The following is a 17,302-nucleotide window of genomic DNA, read 5'->3' on the forward strand; positions in this document are numbered from 1 at the left end:
GGCTACTCGGAGCTGCCAAGGGGTTATTCTCGCCTATTAAAAATTTTTACGTGGCAGCGTAACGTTGTCGAGCCCTTCCGGTACTTGCACGACATCGCTCTGCCAACTCTTCTTCGCTCAGGATCTCTTTTAGCGGCATGTTTAACCTTCCGTTTAACCTTCAGCGCACTGGCTCGGCCCCATTGAAACCCTCTCCACTTGAGCATGCCCTTGTCTCTTGGCAGCCAATTACAAACGAAAAAGCGCTCAATGTAGGCAATGGTTCGTTTTGAAACCAAAGAAAAGTGACCTCCTATGAACAAGGAGGGCGTTTGATTGGTCTGTTGAGGCAACGCTGCGGGTCACCGCCCCACGCTTGCGTCGGCAGTTACGCAAATTTGACGTCAGGAGATTGGAATAAAAGCATATTGGAATAGTTTTACGTTATAGGAACCCTGGACTACAAAATGCTTCCTACTAAATGCTTCGCGTAACTTCGATCCCCACAATGCGTCAAATCTGCATAATTTGTTTTTCACAAAATTGGCAGGCACTTGGTACAACGAGACAGAATGCACACAGTGCGGATTATTTTTCCTTTTTCCAGCAATGTGTCGTCTTCCTTCCCTTCTGTGAAAATAGGTGCCTGCTTATATCGCAGAAAGTAGGCGACATCTAGCCAGACCCATCACTCTGTAGAATTTTTTTTTCTTTTATAATGCATCCTTTCAGGACAATACAGGTTGCGCAATATGTTCAAAAGTCGAGTGTGTAACGCTCAAATTCTCGTTGTTTCTTTTACTGGTTCTTACCTTGAAGAATAACTCTAATCTCTGTAATGCTCATAACATGCAAGATATTGAGTACAATGTTACTCTTATCACTCCCATTTTGTCAATGTTCTGGTCTCTCTGTTGGTGTGGCCGGCATTTTCCAGTAAGGATCGGATGTTACGCAACAGCAAACTCGCGTTTTCTTTAATTACTGCAGCTTATCATTCAGAGGTCTTCTAATGATCATCATTATTGGGGAACTACTGCAACAACAGCTTGCTTTAAATCGTCGACATAAGATCGAAGCCATGCAGACAGTGGGAAATTTCTCTCGCGGCTTTGTCTCTCATTGGAAATTTTACATTAATCATCTTTATTGCAGCTTCAACCAGCAATGACAGCACTGTAAGTTTAAGTTCAAGATAGCTGCCGGAACACGGTTGCACAGAACGGCAAGTTGTACCGGAAAATAAACGTTGTTTTTTTGTCCCCTACTCGCTTTTGTAGCGAGGTGTTCTTTTTGTTAGATGCAAGAGCATCAAGTGGCATTCTTGTTTCTTGCGCAGCACTTCTGATTCAGTTCCTGAGACGACCGGGGAAAAAATTCAAAATAAATAAATATATAGAACAAGTAGTACAGTACAAGATTCGTGGGTTTCATTATAGATATGATATCGGAGCATAAGTTTAGTTACAAGTTGAGTTACTGAAGTGCCTGGAATAATTAGAATTAATTATAAATCACAGTGATGGCCAGGGAGAAATTCAAAATAAATCAGAAAAATATAGTAAAGAAGAATAGTACAGTACAAAATTCATGGGTTCCATTATTGATATGATATCGCAGCATAAGTTCAGTTCAATCACTGAAGTGCATAGAATAATTTGAAATAATTAGAAATCGGTGATTAGCGCACACCAAAGCACAAAATTGTGGACGTTGGAGACCCGCCACGTGAGCACGACTTTGCAAACTCGGAAGTAGAAAGCGGAAGTAATAACGTCACTAATGAGGTCACACACAAGAAGGTGTCATGATATTTAACCGGTTAATCAATGGAAAACAGTTGCCTCCGAGCTCGGTTCGCGCGTTGCGTTCGCCTAAAGTTAACCTAGAGAGCACCAACGCCGACGTGCGAGTGCCCCTAAGGGATACCTAAGTCATAGATTAGGGTCGCCTACCATTCGTTTCTTATTATATATATATATTTTTACGCAAGGAGACGCGGTCAAAGAAAGGGAGTACAGGGCACACGAAGCGCTCTTTCTTTAATAGGTCATTCTTTCTTCAATGGCAGTGCGTTGTTGGTTGCCGGTGTGTAGTGCTCCTTGAACAAATGCGACAGCACGATTCTCGCGCGGTGTTATCGCAGCCTTCAGTTTACCAACATTGCTTGCGCGCATTCGGCATCGAAATGAGATAGCGTTCCATATCTTTACATTTGTGCCCCACGTCCCTCTAACGTGTACCCTTGGTTCTGCCCCGCCTTGTGTCGCAGGAGAATGTACGCGCCCGACATTGTCGTGTCACTGAGCCACTACTTCTACGAGGACCGAGACCTGGCCGACTGCGTCATGGTTCCGCCCACGTTCCTTAAGTCACCACCCTCGCGTGACTACATTTACAGCATGGTACGACTTAGCAGCTACCTTCCGCGCAGCCAACTTTCCCTCCTAGAGGAAATTTTGTATATATTTTTTGAGCCAAGAAATTGGAAGAAACATCTCACGTGATCGACCGTTGTATCTGAGGGAGAGCAGCAGTCCAGTCTAAATTCTGTTTCTCTTATGAAGCCGTAAAACATCAAACTTTATTAAGAACGAGTGCTATTTGCATTAGATATTTGCAGTATGCGCCTAAGCTTAGATGTGTGTAATATTTCGATCCAGGCTTCAAGTTGATATCCAGCGGAATGAAACATGTGCGGGCGAGCAATGGACATCTGCGGCACTGGCAGGTCTCACACTATATTGCTTATTACATGATGCCTGGCGTCGACGTGAAGCGCATATTATTCCTGCATATTTTAATAACGCCACGCTTTTCGAAACCTAACAATACGGCTGACAAAACACCTACTCTACAATAGCGTCGAGCGGCCGACGGCGCAGAAAATTTAATTTGCATAACGTTTCCCCTATCACTGAAATAGAGCGCACTAAACTGTAGCCAACCCTCTTCGCAGGAGACGGCGCACGAAAGCATCCGGGTCCTGTTGTCAAGTGGCGTGAACGCGTCCATGGCCGTGTCTGTGGCCATGTTCGGCCGGTGGTACAAGCCCCTGCACCCAGATCCCGAAGTGAAGGACAGGCCGGGAAACTACTCGCTGTTCCAAAGCTGCGACTACATACCCGAGACACAGCTGGGCTTCGTCTCGAAGGCGAGAAAGAGGCTCCACATCCGATACGCTGGGTCGCAATAACGTGGCGCTGTGTAGCACGCGCTCTAGCTGGCGTCCTCCAATCAGGTGCACTATCGTGCGAACGTTTGCGCGGCCCCCTCGCCCCCCTCCCCCTCTCCGCTCTAGGTGACACGTGCTCGTAAGCAAGAACATTGGAGCCGAAGTTTTCTTAAGTACGCAGTTAAGGCAACGCGTTAACAGAGAGAGTTAAGAGTGGGGCTGAAGAATGATATGCAGAAGACAAATATAGTGATCAATAGCCGGACACGGGAACAAGAGCTCAGGATCTCCAGTCAGCCTCTAGAGTCTGTGAAGGAGTGCCTTAACCTAGGTCGGTTATTCACAGGGAACCCCTATCATGAGAAGGAAATTCATAGAAGAGTAAAAATGGACCCGTAATGGTTGGTTAGTGGCTATGGTGTTCGGCTGCTAATCACGAGGTCGTGGGATGGAATCCCGGCCACGGCGACCGAATTTCGGTGGGGGCTAAATGCGAAAATACCCGTATACTTAGATTTAGGTGCGCGTTGAAGAACCCCAGGCGGTCCAAATTTCCGGAGTCCCCCGCTACGGCGTGCCTCATTCTGAGACAATGGTCTTGCCACGTAAAACACCACAATTTATTTTTTTAGAATAAAAATGGGTTGCATCGCATACGGCAGACATTGTCACCTCCTAACTGGAAGCTTACCGTTATCGTTGAAAAGGAAGGTGTACAATCAGTGCATTTTACAGGTGCTGACATGTGGGGCAGTAACTTGGAGACTGACAAAGAAGCTTAGAGAACAAGTTGGGCACGGCGCAAAGAGCGATGGAACGAAGAATGTTAGGCGTCACATTAAGATACAGGAAGAGAGCGGTCTGGATCAGAGAGCAAACGGGTATAGCCGATATTATTAATGACATTAAGAGAAAAGAATGGAGCTGGGAAGGTCATGTAATGCGCCGGTTAGATAGCCATTGGGCCATTAGGGTCACAGAATGTGTCCTAAGAGAAGGGAAGCGCAGTCGAGCACGGCAGAAGACAAGGTGGGGCGATGAAATTAGGAAATTAGCGGGCGCTAGTTGTAATCGGTGGATGCAGGACAGGGTAAGTTGCGATCACAGGAAGGAGCCTTCGCAAAAGAAGGGCGGAGTTAAGGTGAGCTGGGGGGCAGGCCCTCCCAAATCACTGTTTCCGCACTCGGATAATAACAATCACGACACCTAACTTAAACAATTAGGGGAAGAAAATAAGGCTTAAAGGCGAGAACTAGAGCAGAGTACGAAGAAAACAGAACAACTAGAGGAGAGTATCAAAGAACTAATCAGGGAACAGCGAGAGCAAAGGGTGGGTAGGCTGCCGCGACAGCAGACTCCACCTACAGCTATGGAGCAACAGCCACAGCAGCCGGAAAAGGGAACCATAGACATGCAAATGCAATCCTTTATGCAAAAAATACAGGAGCAAATGAATTTGATACAACAAAAAATCGCAATGCAAGATCAACGTTTTCGCAACTACATAAAAAATCAAAATACGCAAAAGATAACAAATGAGGCTAGAGATAGACTCTATCACGAAAAAAGATTCGGCACCGAAAACCAAAGTATAACAACAACCAACGATAAACCAACATGGCTAGACACAACTCATTAGATATATGCCAGTGGAACTGCAGAGGCTACCGCAAAAAGCAAGGCCCGCTGCAGCAATTCATAAATTCACAGTTAAATCCTCCTGCCATAATCGCGCTGCAGGAGACAAACACCGTGCCGACACTCAAGGGATACACGTCCAAGAAAAAGATCGCACGGCCACCTTAATTAGTAAAAAACTAGTCGCCATAGCACACGATGAAATTCCGGACACGCGGATAGAACACATCGTGACAGAGATAATTCCAAAAAGAAAAAGGGGAAACAAAAAAAGCACTTTTATCGTAAACTTATACAGTCCACCACGACAAAATGACGGGGATTTTCAGAAACTTCTCATATGAGCCAGCAAGCTCGCGAAATCCAACACCCTGCTTATAATGGGCGACTTTAATGCCAGGGGACAGAGCTGGGGATAGCAAAAAGGCACTAAGAAGGGAACGCAAGTTAGCGACGCAGCAGAAATCACAAGCTGCACCCTCTTAACGGACGCAAACCATCCAACGCGCCTAGGCAACAGCGTTAGTCCCGACACATGCCCAGACCTGACATACGCCAGGAGAGCTAGGCAAGCCACGTGAAAGAACTTGCTGGAGAACCTGCTGGAGAACCTGGGTAGCGACCATTTCATTATAAGAACGCAAGTGTCAGCAGACAACATCAAGCGCAAGATAGGAACAGCCAAAATAATGGACTGGAACGCTTTTCACAAAGAATGCAAGCACATGGAGGGTGGGATAACATCCATAGAGGAATGGTGCAAACAACTTAAGGAAATACAACAACAATACACCCAGGAGGTCGAAAGGTCAGAGCAAACACCGGAGGTGGACTCGCGACTCCTCCGGTTATGGGAGGCAAGGCGTGGACTAACCAAAAGGTGGAAAAAACAACGTCTAAATAACAAGCTAAAGAAGAACATAGCAGAGGTTACCAAGGAGGCAGAGAAATACGCAGCCCAACTCACACGACAAAGTTGGCAAAAGTTTAGCGACTCGCTGAATAGATCCCTCAGCACCGCAAAGACCTGGCGTATCCTCAAAGCTCTAATGGACCCAACCAAGACCAAGTCAGAAAGTAACAAGGCCATCCAAAGAATAGAACACCAATTTGAAGGGACAGAAGAAGAGCTACTGACCCATCACCAGGGAGGAAGTTTTCGCAGTAGTTAAGGCATCGACCCGGAACACAGCAGCAGGTGCGGACAAGATTAGGAACGCACTAATCCGCAACCTAAGTGATTAGACGGTCACACAGCTGACGAACATCCTCAATACACATTGGGAAGCGGGGACACTGCCAGAGGAATGGAAACGTGCGGAAGTATTTATAATACCCAAGCCAAGGAAAAAGGTACTATTAGAAAACCTACGGCCGATATCACTCACTTCGTGCCTTGGAAAGTTGTACGAGCGAATCGTGACAAGGAGGCTAGAACAATACATGGAAGACGAAGATCTGTATCCCCACAGTATGTTCGGCTTTCGCACCAAATTATCCACCCAAGATGTCCTACTACAAATTAAAGAGGGGGTTCTAAGCAACATCCCCTACAACGGAGAAAACATAATAATGGCACTCGATGTCAAAGGGGCGTTCATACAACGTCAGCCACGCGGCCATCCTCAAGGGATTGGACGATCTCAACAGCGGAAGAAGAATCCACGGCAACGTGACAGCGTTCCTATCAAACAGAACAGCCACGGTGGGGTTAGGAGACCTGCGGACAGACAAGTTCCACACGCCTAACAAAGGAACCCCGCAGGGATCCGTGATCTCACCGATCCTTTTCAACATTGCAATGATTGGGATAGCCCGGAAGCTGGAAGAGATCGACGGCATACATCACGCCATTTATGCCGACGATATCACCGTCTGGACTAACCAAGGCTCGCTTAGCCAAAATGAAGAACGACTACAAGCCGCAGCAACATGCGTGGAAGAATGTGTTAGGGAAAGAGGCCTCGCCTGCTCGACGGAGAAATCAGACCTCCTGAGAGTCAGAAGAGGAAACAACTCGGAAGAACGAATCAGCGTCACCCTGCAAGGACAAAAGATACCAGAAAAAGAAGCCGTCAGGATTCTGGGAATGTGGGTGCAGAGCAATCAACGCTGCACACACACCATAAACCTACTCAAGCAAGCGACGGCACAGGTGGCACGTATGATCACCCGCGTCTCGCAAAAAAGAAGTGGCATGAAGGAGGAGGATACAGTCAAGTTGGTTAAGAGCCTCATAATCAGCCGGATTACGTACGCCCTCCCATATTACTACACAAACAAAGGCGAACGGGACCAGGCCGACGCCATCATAAGGAAAGCATTCAAAACGGCGCTTCACCTGCCGGCCAACACCTCGACAGAGAAGCTGCTGGCCCTCGGACTCCACAACACGTTCGAGGAGCTCAAAGAAGCACAATTAGGGTCGCATCTACTCAGACTCCAGCAGACTACCACGGGCAGAAAGCTCCTAAAAAAACTGGGGCACAAAGAAATTGAAAGGCAAGAACAAAGAACGGCAAACCTACCCGATGAGTATCGCAGTACCATCAAAGTAGGGTCCCTGCCAAGAAACATGGACCCGAATTTACACACAGCCAGGCGGAACGCTAGGGCAAAGTATGTAGAAAAATACCTAGCAACAAAAGCGAACACGGTATACACGGACGCCGCGGTATATCCTCGAGAACGAAGGGAAACAAAAAGAGTTGTCGCGGCAGTAATAGACTCTGACTATAGGGAAATTGCTTGTGCGTAGGCACAGGATTGTACGGTTACCGAGGGAGACGAAATGGCTGTTGCTCTAGCAGCTGGGGAGAGCTACCGCACAAATAAATCCCTTATAATTCTAACAGACTCCAAGGAAGCATGCCGAAACTACATTAACGGCAGAATCGGTCAAAAAGCGCTCCAAATCTTCCTCCGCGCTGGCCAACAGAATAAACGCATTAGACACACCATCTTTTGGGTACCTGGGCACACTGAGATTGAGGGCAACCAGAGGGTTGATAGGATTGCTCGCGAGCATGCAAACCGAGCGGACCTAAACAGAGATCCTGAGGATTTCATGACAGTGATCCCAACGTACTCCGACATAGTAAATTACCATAGAGGGACGAGGATCAGATATCCCCCCCCCCCCCACAATACACTCACTCAACAACAGGCAGTTTACTGGCGAAAGCTGCAGACAGGAACTTTCCCAAATTTACATAAACTACACAAAATGTTCCCAGGTCAATACAGGGGGGACACATGCCCGTGGTGTGGCGGAATACCCACACTTTATCACATCACATGGGAGTGCAATACGAATAAGCAATTCCGCAAAATAGAAAATCCGAGTGCGGAGCAGTGGGAGAGCGTGCTGTCCAGCGGCGACCCGAGCATACAACGGAAGCTGGTGGATCATGGCCCACGAGCACCCGCGTTCAGTGGTGCCCTGCAATAGGGACACCAACCATGCAGGCCGGAGATCTTCATCAACCAATAGAAGATCAAACATCCGGCCCGACCGCTGAATTACTCTTTCTAGAGTAATAACGCTTACTTCCTCCTCCTCCTGCAGTGGACATAAAATAGGATGGCGATGATGATGATGATGATGATGATGATGATGATGATGATGCAACGGGATAAAAAGCATGAGCGCAGACTCTTTATTTATTTATTATTCGCACTGCTCGGGTTCATGCATGCAAGCCATATATAAAGAAAAGAAAGCAAAGATTTTTCAAGGTACGCACAAAACAATCGTGCAATCTAGACGATCTTTACCTGACTAATATTATCTATAAGAAATCGAACTCCGTAGCTCCCAAACGCACGCAAGACAAGCTGACACAAATACATCCTAGAGTTCAGAAGACGTCACCCGCGATATTATTCTGCGTCAGCGTGCCGTTATTTTTGCGTAGCGCTTATTAAACACCGTGCAGTGGCTCTTATGCATGATAATCGTATCGGTGTTGATAAAGGGTGTGCCTGATCTATTTCTTACTGAATGTTTTTTTTTTGGCACACCAGGTGTGCAGGGATCCGAGGTACCGGCACACCTTCTACGACCACGCCCTTCACGCGCGTGTCACGTACAACAAGGCTACGGAGAGGCTGTTCGTCTACGACGACGCGCAATCACTGCGCTACAAGGCAAGCCCTTTTGAAAGCGATACGCTTTGTCCTTTTTTCATGCTAGCGATAATTTGTAAAGTAGGCCGTTGTTTGGGGCAAGGACAAAGTTAAACGATAAATAATGCTCAAAAAGGCCGAAAAGGTCTGAAGTTTATTGTGCTGTAAAATAAAGCTTCGGTAAATTTTGATTACTGCGGGAAAAATAAGCTCTAATAAGCACCCTCAATTTTCGACGGAACAAATTCTGGAAGTGCCGAACCCCACTTATGCAGTAACATTCAGATAAGAAGTCGGCGGTATTGAATACTTTAGAGAGAGAGAGAGCACGTAATTGAGCAAACGTGTAACCTTGGGTGCTATAACGTCAAGCTATTCCAAACTTTTCCAATTCTGCAATAGCCCTCCACGATTTAGTCAAAAAATTTTCGCACCATCCCTACTTCTCCTATCTGTCAGGTGACGTCACAAGAACTGCGATAACGCCCCATTTGATATGATATGTGCACACTGATTATGGATGATTATACGAAACGAAAGAAACATCATTATATCTGATTCGACGCCGTTTTCACCGTTAGACTTGTGTTATTAGTCAAACGTTTTCGGGCTGCTGTCACTTCACCTGTCTGTCGCGTGACGTCACAAAAGCGCGAAATCTCACCGCGTCAAAGTGACGTGTGGTCATTAAAGGCGCATTACTATGCCGAACAAAAGTGATTTTTTTTTCTGAATAGCCGGAGACTGCCCCGTTCAGAAAGGAATAGAAGATCGCTGTCCCCCGATCACTGGCACTAATTACTCGGAGCTGCCGAAGAGCTTAGATTTATTTGCGTATAAAAAAAGTGCGTAGCAGTATAACGCTATCGAGACCTTTCAGCACGTATAAGACATTGCTCTGTCAACTTTACCTTGCTGAGTATCCGTTTTAGCGGCATTTTTAACCTTCCGTTGCACGCCGCCGCGATTTTCGACCAGCCACCGCGAGCTAAGTAAAGGGAGACGGACCAATTGCAGACGCCAGCACCACCCTTCTTATCGGGTTATCTGCTTTCGCTGTGCTGGCTCGGCCCAATCGAAACCCTCACCACCTGAGCGTGTTCATCGTCTCGTGTCAGCAAATTACATAACATAAACTGTCCTATGTGTGTGTGGGGGGGGGGGGGGGAGGGGGATTATAGCCTTACGGGGCGAAGTTTAAATATATTTACCGGGTATTTACAGAACCCCTCGCTGGCATACGAGATGGACGACCGTGCGCGCGACATCAGCGAAAGCCTTCTGCGCTGTACTCAGCTTTTCCTCTGGCTGCGCATTAGTAACGTGACCCTCGGCGGTGAAAGCGCCGTCCCGTTGCTCGCTAGATCGTCCGAGTGGCATCGATAGAGGCGGATTACGTGGACGACATCGGTGAAAGGTCCAGGCAGGCGGTGGAATCTATAGGCGTGGTTTCATATGTGACGTCGGTCACTTGGCGCAGGAAACGGTACGGTGCAGAGTAAAGCGAAATCAACTTTTCGCAAAGACCAACTCGCCGTGAAGGTGTCCAAAGAAGAACCATATGACCGGGGTCGAAGTGGGCATCGCGGTGGCGGGCATCATAGAAGCAGCATTGCTTTTTCTGCGAAGCGATATGACGCAGAGGGCAATTCGGCGTGCCTCTACATGCTCTGAAGATGGCGCCACGGGCGTATTCTGACGACGTGTCGAGAACGGCGCGAAGGAGCGCGTGAAACGGCAGCGTGGGTAATATCACCAATTGGCTTGTATGTGTACAGCCATCTGTGCTACCACTACATATGTGCTGCTTTCTGGCTCTACTCTGTGCGGAATTACGCAGTGAAAGGACAAGCGCCCCCATGAATGTGTCGTGTGCGAGAACGCGCAACCATGCATGCACGCGAGAACGTCGTCGAGTTTTTACGTCTATTTCAAGCGCCCGAATGTAGCGAATGGCGACTCGTAAATGTGGCGTTGCATAGCGCATGCCGGTGGCCACCCACTTTCGCGGAATCCGCGTCTCTTTGAAAGACGCCCACGCTAGTCATTATGACATTCTAAATTACCGGGGTCCTCTCCAATGTCCCTGTCGCAACGCCTCTCGTGTGGAACCATACGTGAAACCAACACCCAGGGGTCCTTGCTTAGTCGGGGGATAGGTTTGGCACGTATTCTGTGCGCGCGAAAATTGCAACTGCGCGCGTAGCGTTGTACGCGGGCACTACTAACACGCACGTCGTCGTCGTGTGTGCCCCAGCCCCTCCACCACTCTCCTTAATCCAACGCTCAAACTTTTTTCGCGTGCGCAGCTGTGTCTGTCACGTGCCCAGTACAGCACTATCAAGTACGGCGTCGCCGTGTACAACCTCGAGTACGCCAACGACGAGGGCTCCTGCGGGAACGGCATCTACTCGCGCCTGAGGACCGTCCGCCATTTGCTATCCTTCTTCCAGCACAACTTCACGTCACCGAGCGACGCGGATCGCTGTGAGTGCCGACTGACTGCGACGATATGGTAACCTAGCCGGTACGCGCACACAGTATGAAACGGTGGCCTCCGGAGAGTCAGAGCACAAAGGTATACGTGCAATCAACGAGCTATAGCTGAGAGTGCCAGTTTCGGCGACGCCTGGCGGTATCTTTTGAGCGTGCGCGTAGGGTAGAACGTCTCGAGTCTTCGTTTCCTGTTCCTCCGCTGAGTTAATGTGAAGGCAGTTTGTGCTGATTTGCCTAGGACGCTTTTGGTATAAAGGTTACAAACAGGGATAAGGTGCCTCAGAAAGGCTGGCCAACGTTTCGATAGGAGCACCCATCTTTGTCAAAGGCGAAGATAGGTCGCTTTTGACGAAGATGGGTCCTCCTATCGAAACGTTGGCCAGCCTTTCTGAGACACCTTATCCCTGTTTATAACCTTGATACCACAGTGTGCTATTCCATCTCTCAGCCCCTTTCTTGATTTTGGATCTAGGACGCCTTTGTAATTTTTATCACTATCTGAGTCTCGCCTTCACTTCAATTGAGGCTGCTTATCCACTGTATGAATTATCAAATCTATGGCAAGTTGTGCGCGAGTGTTACCACTACCGTATAGAAGTTACAGCAACATGGCAATGCATGGTTATTTCACTAGAAAAAATGGTTGCGTTATTATCAACGCCGGTCAGAGAGGTTCAAATCAAAATACTTATCCATCTTTTTAGGCTTTGTCTACTCCCCGACACCGGCGAAGACGCCAGGTAAGAACTATGCTAAATTTGAAGCCGTTAGCATGTGCAAGTTGTTTAGCAATGGTATACGCGCACTGTGGCTACATTAACAGTTTGCGCAAGATTTTTCTGTTGTTTTCGGAATGTCCTTTACAGCGTCACCTACGCGTCACTCAAGCAGTGCTTGTATACATGCCAGACCAGGTTCCTGTAATATCAATTAGACCGTAAGATACCCAGCATCCCCCCATGTCACAATACGGGTCCACCCCTACTTTTGAAGCAATTGGAAGAGTAAGCCAAGAACATATCGGGCACCCACTTCTGTATTTTAGGAAACATAAGGAAAGTTCAGAAATGTTCTAGGACGCCACAAGGGGCACCTAGTGAGCGACGGTTTTAGATTAGCACCAGAAAAGTGCTCTAATATTTTTTAACGAGGAAGAAAAAATGTGCGTGCTACTGTAAATGTACTTTCTAACATATGTTAACGCATACATTGGCGACCACGTGCCGCGAGCTCGAAAGTGCCGCCATGTTTATTTCTGCGGTCGGACAGACGAAGGGCCCACGGGGTCGCTTGCTTCTTCTGAATTTTAGTCCTCATACTATACTAGCACCCACCCTCAATCAGAGTAAAATTGCTGGCCCCTCGACGGTGCTTCAAGGGTGTTTTTTTTATTTTTACCTTCTCCATTGCATCTAATTAGCACTGATATATAGTCCAAACGTCCTAAAGTACATCTGTGTGCGATATAAAAAAAGAAAAAATCAACGCACATAAAGAACTGGTATATTAAGACCTACACCGCTAGTCGCATCCTTTAAGCACTCATACGCAGGGGGGAAAATACAAGTTCTTACCCATGCATCTCCAAATTTTGAGTCCGTGGGGACTTTCTGGGTATCTTAGAGCACGTATGCGATTTTTCGACACCCACCGTGGTGTCTCGGTTGCACATAAGAACACGAGTTCACGTGTTCAGCATCCGGCTAATTCGGCCGCCTTTCGAGGGGGAGGGAGCGGGGTGTAAAAACACTTGTTTGCTATGCCTTCTGTGCAAGTTAAGGAATAGTGGATGCTACAGGATTGCATAATCACGCCTGGCAGGCGTTCGACAACGACATGAGATTTATCTGCTTCCGTGACACAGACGCGAAACGTCTCGAGTTACTTCACAATGTAACAACAGTTATGACATTGCGATTATGTTGGCGTGGTGCAAGTACAGTCGAAGGCCTTTATAGCGAAATGCTTGGGGTCTTCGAAATATATTGTTATACAGGTCACTTCATAGTGAAGGTCGCGCACCACACCATTCACAATAAAAACTGGAGCAGGGTGAACCTATTCGGACGCATTCAGCGCCGCGTTTCGCTGCGTCGCATGCTAAATGATCTCACAGCAATACACATTTGTACAGCGGTGAAGCACAGATCAGCCACATGGAACACATACGATCGTAGACAAAAAAAGATTCTGCGCTTACCGCTGCTCCGTTCTTGCTAAAATTTTACAGAAAGATCACATTTTATAGTTTTAATCGTTAATTGTAACAATAGGCAATGTTACTTGCCTTGTTTGACAAGAAAAAAGCGGCAAATTCGCCTTCTCTGCACCTCTCAAACGCACACTCAAGCAATTATATGAATCGAATCCCGAAGGCCATGGTCTGGCATATTGCAGACAACGGACGTGATGTAGCCGGTGTGTCTTAGACATCGTTTAGACATCTAAAACTTACTGCAATCATTCGCCAAAAAGTTTGTCAAAAGGAGACTACGAGTTTGCCTTCGTCTGCGCTTCTCGCAATTTGTAATGCCTGCAACATGCCTTTAATTTCACTTACGCCATCGGTCTTCGAGACGAGCGTCCAATAATTGCTCGGGGGTGCGTACGGCAGGTGTAGACGAGCACAATTTCGCAGTTCTTTCTTTGAAAGCAAAGCAAATAACAACCCTACGTGTTACATTGAACTATTCCCGCCGAAAAATTGAGTTCTTCAACATTTAAGCAAGAGGGGAGCCGCGGTGACGCTAAACTTTGTTTTCTGCGATTTGAATTGAAAAACGCGCGTCCATGTATAAGACCTTTGCTGACATTACTCTCAGTAAAAAAAAACAAGAAAAGAAACAGCGTAAAAGAAGTGTCGACCTAAATAATTTATTGAGCTTCGGAGCGCAATACATGTGGAAAAAAATTCGAGAAGTCCGCACAGAGCTCGTTGACCGAAACCCCTCCAGAAAAAACGCTTGGCAACTCCTCCGCGCTCCACAGCGTTCATGCAAACACATGGCGGTAGCCGGTGCGCTTCCCTCCGTCATTACCTTGATTTTGTTTACTTGGTGCAACATACTGCAAATTTATATCCTACAAGGTTTAGTTGGCAGTGCAGCACTGGTACTGTGTGTCTTGCATCCTCGTTCCTCGCGCTGGTTAAATTTCTGAAAACGTCCATTAATCGTTCTTTATACAGGTCATGTCGTCATAGAGGGGCTCGATTGTAAACGGATATATTTATTACGCATTGTGCACTACAGACCGTTCACCACTAAGCTCCACGACTAACTCATTGGCTTCGTGTCCTTTCAGAGTACAAGAACAAACGTAAGTCGGTTACCGGGATCTGTCATTTTCTTTTGCTGTGTCAGCGTGACTTTAACATTAAAACTGCGTACGATTGTCAGTAACGCTTGCCACCAGCAAATAGTGACATTTTATATGGCCTTTGGCATCATAGCGCACGAGAGCACAAAGCAGCCACTTGAAGATCAATATATGGAACGCCTATTAGCATAACTTTGGATATTTAAGGGGGGCTTTGAAAGGATACAGAATGAAGGAGCTCTACATCAACAAAAAATATTGTCGCTTTGCGACTAGGGGATGCCTGTCTATATCTCAACTTAAGGACGCGCTCCTCTAACTGGCCATTGAGACATATGCATATATGGGCAATTTCTCACAACGGGGCCACATTTTCTTCCGCAAGGCACTGCATAAGTACTCACCCATCATTAGGTATTTTGTGAGCAAAACGAATATTGAGGCCAAGTGAGCAATAAGAAAGTTGCCTAGATTAAGGGTGCTACTAGATCGTTCTAATTTGGATACTCTATTTAATTACGTGCGAAATACAGCTCAATTCGGTTTCTTTACGGAAAAGCACTTCGACGCATGGAAAGAGGCGAACACAACCTACATAAAAAATGCACCGAATGTTACGTGAGAACTTAAAAGCCATATGACAAAGTTCCCTAATTGCCTTAGGTATTATTTCATTTTAGGTCAAATGTTTCCATCGCACAGGGGAAACCAAGAAACGATGCAATTCAAAAAAGCCACCAGCTATCTGGTATAAAAGTATGATGTCGAAAGCTTCAATTTTCCTCCTAATGTTAAACAGCGCTTAGTGGCTCCATAATATTTTTCTATCGCATGCACGATCAACGAAACTGTTCCTTAGCAGTCTTTTTTCTCAGTTTTGGAACGGGCCTTCGTGCAGAACCTCCGATGCCCAAGTCTCCGCTCATCTGCACGTTTGGGGAGTTGACAAGTGAGGCCACGGTGGTGCCGGAGGACGGCCTCTGCGATTACACCTTCTACGACTCGCTCCAGAAGCAAGGCGGCAGCAAGCTGGCCGGACCGTTCGAGCCGGGTTTCGAGCGATTCCTCGAAATAAGCGCCAGGCACAGCAAGACTGAGTACGGCGTCGGCCTTGACTATGGGTGAGCGGACGTTTAGCGAACGCTGAATTGGCGTGCTTCCGATATTATTTGTGTATTCGTAATATTGTCACGGGAACAATGTTATCGTCGTGACTATAACATCACTCCTTTCGCAACATTTCGTAATATTCCATAATTTCTAGTTGCTTTCGTACTGCGGTGTAAATTCCATGAAAATCCAACTTGAACTCTTTCAGTTTGCATTAGGACGTAAGAGCGTACTATTTTGGTGGCAGACTAGACGTTGCAGTTTTATAAGATCTACCGCGTGGGTTATGCCCTGAAATATGGTATTGTTCTCGGAACCTACTACCTCTTATTTCGCGTAGACAATAAATTTGTGATCTACATCACAAGGTGTCGTAAAGACCATCAAGAAAACCTTCGCGCCAGACACCGGGTCCACCTTAAACCACTTCCCGGCCTTCGTTGCCCAAAACTCCGACCTTGTTACAATTTCTTCGGCACTGCCCAATATGTGCTTCTGTGAGTAATTTTCTACGTTGCATCGAGTGCTGAAATTTTTAAAAGAAATAGGGAAGTAAATAAATCAAAGAGTAAGTCTGAAACTCCCTAAGAGCAATTATCGTAAATGAGCAAGGCATGTTCTCGTGGGTAAGGCTGGCGTAATGCCGTTTCTAGCACGCCGCCTTACCGAGCGGTTTGGGCGCAACGCCCCCTTTCCTCGCTCGGGCCACTGGTCTCTGGGCACACACTACCTCTACACATAGCAAACTACACAAACCACACATAGCACGCCGCCGCGCCTATCACTTGACGCGGTTTGGGCATGCGCAGCGCCGACACTTGCTGCCTTCGAGGCAGTCCCGCAGACGCGACCTTGACGATTCGGGGGCACAGACTCTCTATAGGCGACCATGCGAGCTCGAATAGCAGCGAAACGCACCTTGGCCCAAGAGGGACACTTACAGCATCCCTTTACGCCCATTTCTGGTTCCTATCGCACACTCGTCACCTGAAGCCCTTTTTACGTTGTAATTAGAATTTTAAGTCGTTACACAAGATTAATGAGAGCACTTTTTAATTTGAAACTTGCGTGATTCATTCATCATAACGTACAGGCATATTTCATATGCAGGGAGTCCCAGCTAACTTTAGCCAGAGTGTAAAAACGTAACGATGCGTTGTAAGACGACGCGACGAAATGTATGTTGCTGACTATTGTACTGAGCAAGTCACACTATTTTTTGTATTATCTTTATATGCATAATTCGTCAGAATTTTTTAACCAACTTCGGAAGCAACGAAGTTAGCAACAAAATTTCGGGTTCCAAAGTTATGCAGCGGTTTGCAAAACATCCGATTAAGAAGTTTTTTACTTTCTATCTATTAAGTATTAGCTTCTTTTCCGCTTACCGCAGATGCCCGTAACATTAAAAAAATAACAAGTGACATGCCCGCTTGCGCGTCTTGCAGTGGTCCCAAA

The 17,302-nt window shown here is 46.9% G+C and overlaps 1 protein-coding gene across 7 annotated transcripts in view; it reads left to right on the forward strand.

Moving 5' to 3' along the window:
* LOC135913307 (uncharacterized) overlaps positions 1 to 17,302 on the forward strand; it is a 568,389-nt gene that overhangs the window by 521,791 nt on the left and 29,296 nt on the right. For 6 of the 7 annotated variants that reach the window (XM_070541258.1, XM_065445902.2, XM_070541259.1 and 3 more), the window contains 7 exons: positions 2,252 to 2,384; positions 2,939 to 3,133; positions 8,819 to 8,941; positions 11,230 to 11,407; positions 12,121 to 12,156; positions 14,720 to 14,734; positions 15,633 to 15,855. In XM_070541258.1, coding sequence (XP_070397359.1) covers positions 2,252 to 2,384; positions 2,939 to 3,133; positions 8,819 to 8,941; positions 11,230 to 11,407; positions 12,121 to 12,156; positions 14,720 to 14,734; positions 15,633 to 15,855 — 903 coding nt within the window. The remainder of the gene's footprint in view (positions 1 to 2,251; positions 2,385 to 2,938; positions 3,134 to 8,818; positions 8,942 to 11,229; positions 11,408 to 12,120; positions 12,157 to 14,719; positions 14,735 to 15,632; positions 15,856 to 17,302) is intronic. The other variant, XM_065445900.2, reaches the window with a different exon arrangement.

The sequence above is a fragment of the Dermacentor albipictus genome, chromosome 6 (assembly GCF_038994185.2).
Source record: "Dermacentor albipictus isolate Rhodes 1998 colony chromosome 6, USDA_Dalb.pri_finalv2, whole genome shotgun sequence".
Classification (NCBI taxonomy): Eukaryota; Metazoa; Arthropoda; class Arachnida; order Ixodida; family Ixodidae; genus Dermacentor; species Dermacentor albipictus.